Consider the following 9563-nt stretch of genomic DNA (forward strand, 5'->3'; position numbering starts at 1 on the left):
GAACATACTCTTTGAGACCCAAAGGAGAAACAACAAAAGCCACCTGCCGCAGAGAACTAAGCTACTCCTCTCAGAAACCTGCCTCCTTAGCACACTACTTGTGCTCGTCTACCGCTAAGTCTACAACTCTCTGCACCAGCGACGCCTTGCCATCAAATACTCTGGTGTTCCTTTACCCAAAAAGGCTTTCGCCAAGCTTTATATATAAAGCAAGGATCAACAACAACCCGGTACAATGCATGCCACCACAACACACGCACGCACCCAAGGTAGGATACATAGGTGCTGATCGCAACAACACCACCCCTAGCACTACAAGAGCAACCGGGGGCTCAACCAGGAATACGCCACCGCAAAGAAATGAAGCCGCATATGACGAACCGTGGGCTTCAAGGCGGCGCCTTCAGGAAGGATACGACACCGGAGCGCTGCCGCCGCCGATCCGAGGATCAGAGTTTCCCCTGGAGCAGCACGACGGGCAGTGAGAGCCATGATGACACCTTCAAGAAGGGAACGAGCTTCGCCGTCGTCGGTCTGTTCGAAGATAGAACAGGTTTTCATCCCGGCCAACACTCATCGCCACCGAATGCCACACCCCGGTTACCACGCCGCCCACACGGCCATGGCCATCGGGCAGCACCAAGCCACGGGCTCTGCTCAAAAGCACAGCAATACCACCACCAGGGCCGCCGCCCTGGCATCCAAGACCTTGACACCACCTCACCCGAGATCCGCCACTACCCTAGCCAAAGAGACGAGCGGAAAGGACCCACCTTTCACACCCCTGGGCAGCCCCCAACGCCGAGACCCAACAGGCCGGCCAAAGCTGTCCTCCATCGACTCGTCCTGCAGCACCGGGCACGAGACGAGCTCGGTCCTACGGCACCGTGTGCGAAATGAGGTCGGTCTTGCTGCACTGTGCGCGAGACGAGCTCGGTTCTGCTACATCGTGCTGCGCGAGACGAGGTCGGTCCTGCCGCACCGGGCGCGAGACGAGCAATGGATCGCAGCTGGGAGAAGGACAGCCCTTCGACGAAAGTAGCTTCCGGATGACGAGGGGAGGGGTCGAAGGCTGACATAGGCCGCATAGGCCGCCTACAAGCGAGCCGGCGCTAGAACAAGCCAGCCGCCGACGCAACCAACCTGCCACCTCGCGAGCCGCTCACCGACAGGCCGACGCCGTGGAACGGCTCGGACCATCGCCATGAGCCACCACCACTCCGTGGCAGCCCACATCCACACCGGGACCCCGAGGGCCAGCCCCGAGTCCGAGCTGATCTGGCCGGCCAGCACCGCCGCCAGCAGCAGCAGCAGCAGGCGCGCCGCCCTGGTCCACGGCCATTGCCACAACCCCACCAGGTCACAGCCTACCCCCGCGCCGCCCGACGCCCACACGCCCGCAGACCAGATCGGATTTGGACGGGGCCGCCGCCGCCAAGTGCGCACCACCGCCGCCATACGCACACTGCCCCCGCCAGGTGCGCGCCGGCCCGCCCCCGCCCGATCTGGCCTGAGCGCCTGATCCGAATCTGCCGCCCCCACGCCGCAAATGTCCGCCCAGCCGCCGCCGTAACGCCACCAGGCGCCCTCGCCGTCGATCCGGATCAACACCGCCGCGCCGCTGGCCCCCGTCATAGGCCAGCGCCCCCGGACGAGCGGCCGACCCGCGCAAGCCGTGGATCTCACGCGGAGGGGAGACGAAGGCCCCACTGCCGCCCTTGCCAGCCGGGCTTTGCCAGTTGGGCGGCGGCGGGGGAGGAGGACAGAGGCAGGAGGTGAGGAGCGGCGGCGATTAGGGTTCCCCCCGGTCGCTCGCGGGAGCGCCGCGGGAGGGAGAGGGGAGAGAGTCCTGGCGTTCCTTTCTAACCAAAGATTATGGAATCCCACTATTATGATAGAAGTCAATTCTCTCACCTTAGTCCGAACCTGTTGCTTATCGAGCACCACCGTTCTCTTGCTGATGTTCATTTTTGGAGTTATGCTCCCAAGTCTGAAGCTACGGAGGAAAAAAACCCGGAAATGTCTTGCAAACGAGCACTGCACCATGAGATGATCGATGAACTCCGCAGCCTGATTGCAAAGCAGGCAGCAGGGTGGGTGTTGCATTTCACGTCAGGTGAGCCGATCAGCTGTCTAACGTGGATCTCTAATCACAAGGCATGTGAAGAACTGTTCCTTGGGAGGGGCAGCATTCTTCAATAGCGCACTAGCACAGTCCGCTTCCTCTGTACCGAAGAAAAAACCTTGGTAGGCTGAGCTGGTTGTGTATTTCACGGACGCCGTCAGTCTCCAAGTGAAACTGTCCTCCACATCTCTCAGCGGCGGTGTCATCTGGATAAGCCGCCATAGCTCCATGAATTCAACGATCGCATCTAAGGTGAGGGTCCCTTTGATATCATTAATTAACTTGCCCTCTGCTAGAGCATCTGCCATCTGCGTTCACCACCTTAGCCTTCACCAATGGATATAAATTTGGTGCGATGTCGTGAGCACTGTGTCCCTCAGTCCACCTATCATTCCAAAAGCTCACCGTATCATCTCTGCTAATCGTGCACTTGGTCGGCACAAGAAAGAGTCGTGTGGCCTCCTCAGAGATAGAGGGTGATAGCCTGGACCAAGCCCTGACTGGCCCAGTTTTCTGAAGCCAGAGCCAGCGAATCTGCAAAGCCTTATTGAGATAATTAAGTCGATGAATGCCAATGGTTTGCAAATCTGCTCCCAAGCAACCAGGCAATGACCTCCCTTTGCCTCCTTGGTGCCCCTCCAGAAAAAATTATGGCAGAGCTCGGTGATGGTCTTGAAAATCCATGGAGGGAGCTCAAGGGAAGCATATGGTAAATCGTGATCGCAGTGAGCACAAATTTGGTCCACAGGAGGTGCAGTACCTTATTCAATGTGAGCGATGTGAAGAATGTAGAAAATTAATCCACAGGAACTTATGAATCTTGGGAAGTAACTGCAGTTGGTGTACACACTTTGTTTTCACTAATTTGGCCCAATATTGCTTAATACAAGCCACAATGGGACTTGGGAGGTTAGACATAATTCTGCTCAGACATCAAATCTAAAATAATTGGATGAACTGTAAACATGGATATCTTTGTCCATATAAAGAAATTGTGCACAGTGGCGACAATCTGATAGCTGGTGGAAGAAAACAGAAACGTCTGGGAATACAAATTTGAATTTGATGTAAAATAAGATGATTTTTTCTGCAGTTGATGAGCTGATCCCACAGCCTAGTCTCAAGAAAAAAAGTGCCATGAGCATTACATGCACATAAAGTGTTTTTTCCCTTGAAAGTTGTCAGTGCTTGTATTCTTTAATTCAAAAAAAAAAGGGCAACCTGGTGCATGTAGCTCCCGCTTGCGCAGGGTCCAGGGAAGGGTCCGACCACTTTGGGTCTATAGTACGCAGCCCTTCCCTACATTTTTGTAAGAGGCTGTTTCCAGGACTTGAACCCATGACCTCATGGTCACAAGGCAGCAGCTTTACCACTGCGCCAAGGCTCCCCTTCTGTATTCTTTAATTCAGAACTAAATATTTATTTTAGATCAAAGGCTGCTATGGCTGAGCTTTGTATTGAAAACCTTAAAGTCATAAGTTTTTGCTGGGGCTGTGAGCTTGCAGGTAAAGTATATTACTCCGCTATTTCACTATAACTATCCCTAGCCCACCACATACACATCAAAGAAATAATTTAATGTAAGAAAAAGTTTATAAAAAATTACTATGAATGGCATACGTAAATTGCGGAAGCTTACTACATCCTTGGTTATCTCAATGGACATTTATTTGAAAATGGAGAAGCCCAAGGTTGTGGACAATCTAGTGAAATGGAGGAAATATGAGAAACATTGCCTACTAGCTCTACCAGACCACCTACTCTAGCAGTTACTACATGAGCTTAAAAGAATCAAGCAAAACCACCACCATTACCAAAGATTGCTTGGGAGAATAGTTAACAAGGTTAGGAACCAATTGATAAGTTCCTAAAGAAGTCAAATATGTGTTTTTAACCGACACTACTTGAGATCATCCTACAGCCGGTGTCGTATTTGTTCGGAGCGGCCAAATAGACTCTCTATCTCGATTAGTTGCTTTGGAGGTACCAGCATTATCCAGACTTTATCATGGTTCCATGGAATATTTGCTCCTCTTATCAAGTCCGCTGGCATTCCTGTTCTGGTACTGTCCAAAATATATATCTCTGGGAGCTGGATGATTTAGATTTTAGGCGTTTACATTCACAACTTTCTAAACTAACCCAATCAATTCTATACCTGTAAGTTTAAGTTAACCCTGAAAATTCAGTAGGAGGATTGTTGAAGTGATTCTATACCTGTAAGTTAAGTTAACCCTGAAAACTCAGTAGGAGGATTGTTGAAGTGATAGAACTACCCTATACCCTTTTCACTGTTGTTTTTCTTTCTTCTATCTCGCCTCCATAATTATATCGCTGTGGTAAATGCTAGCATTGCTATTTCTCCTTGATTTCTTACACTGGCCTATGCTATCACATTTGGTCGTACCACTTTCCTTTCTCACACTTGTTTTAGGATGTTCGATAATAAACTTCGCCCTTGAAACAGATTCACGGGAATTCTTTTCAGAAGAAACTTTCACTTATGTTTGGAATGCGTTCAGAGGTAAGTTACATTTTTTTTTCTCTTGAAGTATTTGCTCTATTGTTTATGGAAAAGATACTTGGAAATGTAAAGCCAATTTCAGTTTGGTAAAGTAGTTAGTAATTGCTTGCAGAGCGGGCCTAAGGGCTCAGGTGATGGTGGACCAACTCAAAGGGCATCAGCACTGGCCGCACTTTCATCCGCTTTTAATCCATCTTCCCAGGATAAACAGGTAATTTAAGCATTTCTTAGCCAACTACTATTAACTAATTAATAAAATGCACATCTGACAAGTCAACTAATGTTGTGATCTTCTTTAGTCTACTGATAGGCCTCAAAGCTCTGGTGATGGTGGACCTACTCAGCGTGCTTCGGCATTGGCTGCGTTATCATCTGCACTCAATACGTCAGGGAAACCCAAAAGCCCACAATCACAATCTCGTGCAGGTCAAGGGTCTCAGAGAGCAGCTGCTGTTTCAGCACTGTCTAATGTTTCAGCTGCCGAAAGTCCCCGCATTGGTAGGCAGAGATTTGTGTTTACGTTCTTGTTTCTTCTTCATCTTGATTGATACCAAATACTGTACGTATTAACAACTTGAGCTGATTAACAGATGCAGAGGGTGAAGCAGCGGGGTCCTCAGAATTTGATATGGTGGATGAGGGGGAGCGAACTGAGCCTGACGTATCACGGGAAGAGACTGCCAACGAAAATGGTGGTGAAACAGTCTTCAGCTATGACCGTCTGATATCAAAGTCTACTGACCCTGTCCGTGGAATAGATTACAAGCGCAGAGAGGTTTGTCATTTCCATTGCCTTTTTTCTAATGATAATAAAGTCGGCCATAGAAATCTATAATCTGCCGGATTTCAAAGGCTTATTCCGCTATATATGCTTTTGCAGACATATTTGTCGGACAGTGAATTCCAGACTGTGTTTGGTATGAGCAAGGAGGAGTTCTACAAGCAGCCAAGGTGGAAGCAAGAACAGCAGAAAAGAAAAGCGGATCTTTTCTGAAGCATAGCCTTCTCCGTCCGGCTGCATCCTAGTTTTCTCTTCCATGAACAAGCCCATGCATGCCCAGCAGTCTTTTCATGTTCCAGACGCGAGACTACCTGCTGCTGGTTTATATGCTGATTTGATTTCCCCAAGTTTTATAGGCTACAGTATTATTTATATTATTCCTACATGATCTGCGTTACGCAACTCCAAGGGTCGTCCCTACATCAATCACTCTGAGCTTCTTCTCGTGGTTATTCTTCGTCGATGCACATTGTGTACATTGTTTCCATGCTCAAATTTGTAACAAGGGCCACTCTTGGCGTAGTTTTGTTTCTGATGGTCACGCTATGTTGGCACTGAGATGTATGACACAAATTCATATCCAGATTTCTGCTTTTACTTTTGTTTTCTTTTGACAAAATATACTTCTGCCTTTTAGATTTTTATTTTTTGCGTGTCACTACTTGGAAATTAGTCGTTGTCGTGTGTTGTTATCTTTGCCGGGAGTCAAACTGCGGGGGCTCGAAGAAAAAAACAATGTAAGCCAAGTACGGTTCTTGGTAATGACTCGGCAGAGGTATTCCGTTGCTGAGAGCTAGGTAAGTAAACAAAATAAACTCGGCTTATACTAACTATGCTGAATTTCTTGCTGGCCGGACTCGGCGAAGTTTGTGCCATGTGGCAACAACAGCGGTTGTTGTGTACTTTGTCATGGCGGGCCGAGTTTGCCGAGCTCCCGCATTACCGCCAAATTTGTCGAGCTCACGGGTCACCATACTTGGCATAGTTTTCGTAAGAAGTTTTTTCTTTCCACACGTGGACTGTTTTGCCAAGTTGCCGACCGTAGGCACTCTGATCTGGCCTTAATTATTTCTTATACATACTGATCCGCCGCCGCCTAATCCTTACTGCCATTGTGTCGCCCACGCCTACCCACACCCCGATAACTTCTCCAGCCGTCTCCCCAGACCACTCCTCTCGTCCCGGTGGCACACTCCAGCCAAATCCCTGCACGCGGCCCAGACAACCTCCTCCATACCGACTTTCACCCACCAACGGCTGACAACAAACCGAGGTGATGAGCTCGATCTCTTGAGCCACATATACACTTCACATTTTTTTCTTATCTATATCTATATCTATCTATATCTATACTACTATTAAAAGAGCAAACATAAACTCCGCTAAAGCCACACAACAAATTGTACACAAGACTGTCAGAACCCTCCGATCAGATTAACTTAAACACATCGTACAGTCCATATTACATCAATAGTCCGTGATGCAAATCAACGATTGAGATCAAATGTTCTGCCCAAGCAGACGTCTGCTCCATCCCCAGATCCCCGCTCGCCCCTACTGCAACACACAGGCCGATTCCGCGCCGCTGGTTCTCCACCTCCCCTCCCTCTCCTCACTACAGGACGCCGCCGGGCGAAGCTCGGCTCGCGTCGGCGGCGCCGGGGTCACTCTCCTGCCTCGAGCAGCGTCGGCGGCGCGGGATGCAGCGGGCTCGGCCTGTGTCACCGACGCGAGTGTCCCTCTCGAGCGGCGGCGGTGGCGGATTCAGCGGACGCGGGCCGTGGCGGCAGCGGCGGCGGTGGACGCAGCCGGCTCGGCCTGCGTCGGCGGCGGCGGGTCCATCTCCTTCCTCGAATAGCAGCGGGCTCGCGCCCCACGATTTATTCGACTCCGGCGATTTGTCAACTTCTGCTTTAGCGGCGCCGCAACAGAGCACTCTGTCGGGCCCCTTGGCGGGATCGGCGTCCGGATCATCTCGCGCCTCCGCAAGGGGGATGGGACTGCTCGGGCTCATCTGCAAGAGCCCCTCGCCGCCATGCCGCCTGCTGCCGCTGACACCGTCAACGGGAGCGGACGAGCAGGAGAGATCCTGTCGATCTGATGGCAAAAGGGCAAGATAACCGGCTCCTATATGTTTTGGAAGGTCTACCTCGAGATAAATTTGGACACCGGCAAGCTCCTCTCAGTAAAGCAAGTCGTGGGATTTGGGGATTTGCACGTTTTGGTTTTCTGGTTTGTACGTATTGTCTAAAGACTTGGAGTCATTCGTTGCAGGTTACACCAAGTCTCTCCTTTGTTTGATTTTGGTTCCAGCTTTGATCGGGAGCACCAACCGCGAGCTGGGAGAAAGCCCAAGTGAGTAGCACTTCCACAGCAGATTGGTTACCAATTTAATTGTTCTGATTTTTCTTCATGTGAGGTGATTTCTGGCTTTTGTTTCTACTATCACGCGCATATAAGAGAACTCGAGGAAGAAGTGAAGCTCCTCATTTTCTGTGGTGAACAGATAAATTTCGACTACATATCAGATTCTTTTTTTTTAACTTGTAGCACATAGTTACTTAATCCATTTCTGTGGTTTCAGAAGAAGTACCTTGAGACTGTCCGTGAGGAAGACACGCTGAATATCTTGCTTGATTTTGTTCCCCGCCCACTGCACGCCGCTGTCGAGAACACCTCTGCTACCTCCTCCCAATCTCCGCCACAAGATTCTCCGTCCAGGTAGCGTAGAGTCTGTCTCAAGATTCTCCCGTGCAAGTAGAGAAAGTACCTTCCTCTCCTGATTTTGTACATGGCAGTGCAGTACTATGTGGTTAACACAAAACTGATGCTATTAGCATGTCTACAACTAGCTTGTTTAATTCCATACACGCTTCACTCCCTGTGTGTACAATAGGATTGTATAGCATAGATGGATTGAACAACATACATGTATGTAGAATTATTAGCATGTGAGGCCACATTTAGAATTCGATTGTCTGTTTTGTGCACTATGTTGGTAAATTAATTTGTGTACTAACATGTTCATTACAGATCCTGGGCGAGGAATAAAAAAATTAGTTCTTGAAGCTTCTCCATCATGCCGGACGGACAACTGTATCCGGCACCGTCGCCATCGCTTATGGAGTTCCACACCATTGCCCAGTTGTACGAGAGCATGTTCAATCTTCTCCATTCAAGACTATGCAAGTGGTGAACTCTGCCAAACAAGAAGATATGAGGATATGGCATATATGCCCCATAAGGTAGCTATATGGTAATTCATGTATTGTAGTTTGGATTACGGTCACACTTTGAAGGGTAAGTAGATGATGCTCAATGACATAACCTGCACTGATCTTCACAGTCATATCATCTGATAGAAGTTTATTGAATTTCATTTAAATTTTGTTGTATGTTATCCATGATGTAAGTGGAGATAGGAAGTTAAGCAAAATTAAAAATTGCAGCACAAAGGGGATGTCCACCAATGATTTGACATGATAAGATGTTAGTGAAGCATGGCAAACTATGACATTAGCAAAACTTATATTTACATATATTCATATATATGAATTTTGGAAATGTGCATTGCACGTATATCGTACTTCTCTTCACTATTCAAAATACTTGTACCCACTATGATTCCATTTTTTATTATTTACCTTGAAGGAGTATTATATTAATGTTATTTGTTGTCCACCTTGATCCTTCACTGCTATTTTTCCTACTAAGCAACTTTGCATGGAGTTAAGATCATTTCGTAAGATTCTGATATGTTTTTCAAATTCGCTTCCTTTATGCATGAACCTATCATCAAGATTTAGACCTCTTATATGGTGCATGTATGCTGCTGTAAGAAGAAATGTAATATTGTCCTCATCAATTTCTTTCTTAGCATGCACAATGTGTTACAACATCAATTTCATTGGTTTGGAGAAGGTGATAAACATGCAACCGTTCTTACTTGATGATATGAATGCTTCATTGGAGCAATATTGGCCTTTGTTTGCACATTAGTGTTCCATTATGTAGTAAAAGATGTGGTCTGGTAGCCTTTCTTCATTGTTACAGTTATTGTCAAATGGTGGAATATTGGTGCCTGGTAGCTCTGGTTCATGTAAGCATGACGAAACATCGTAAAATCATATTTC

General features: G+C 48.1%; 1 protein-coding gene and 1 long non-coding RNA gene across 6 annotated transcripts in view; both read left to right on the forward strand.

The window, feature by feature from the left end:
* Positions 1-6031, forward strand: part of LOC119296028 (villin-2-like) — a 14053-nt gene extending 8022 nt beyond the window's left edge. For both annotated transcript variants that reach the window (XM_037574446.1, XM_037574447.1), the window contains exons 20-24: positions 4593-4649; positions 4762-4860; positions 4949-5147; positions 5240-5424; positions 5530-6031. In XM_037574446.1, coding sequence (XP_037430343.1) covers positions 4593-4649; positions 4762-4860; positions 4949-5147; positions 5240-5424; positions 5530-5643 — 654 coding nt within the window. In that variant the 3' untranslated portion in view covers positions 5644-6031. The remainder of the gene's footprint in view (positions 1-4592; positions 4650-4761; positions 4861-4948; positions 5148-5239; positions 5425-5529) is intronic.
* Positions 6032-6688: 657 nt separating this feature from the next.
* On the forward strand, positions 6689-9332 carry LOC119296029. Of its 4 annotated transcripts, none has more exons than XR_005144627.1 (4): positions 6689-6703; positions 7705-7928; positions 8015-8151; positions 8464-9332. It is a non-coding gene; the product is annotated as an uncharacterized LOC119296029 (long non-coding RNA). The 4 variants fall into 4 exon arrangements; XR_005144626.1 differs by lacking the exon at positions 6689-6703 and adding an exon at positions 6979-7573; XR_005144628.1 differs by lacking the exon at positions 6689-6703 and having other exon boundaries at positions 6987-7785; positions 7891-7928.
* The last annotated feature ends 231 nt before the right edge of the window (positions 9333-9563 follow it).

Source organism: Triticum dicoccoides, chromosome 4B (genome assembly GCF_002162155.2).
Source record: "Triticum dicoccoides isolate Atlit2015 ecotype Zavitan chromosome 4B, WEW_v2.0, whole genome shotgun sequence".
Taxonomy (NCBI): domain Eukaryota; kingdom Viridiplantae; phylum Streptophyta; class Magnoliopsida; order Poales; family Poaceae; genus Triticum; species Triticum dicoccoides.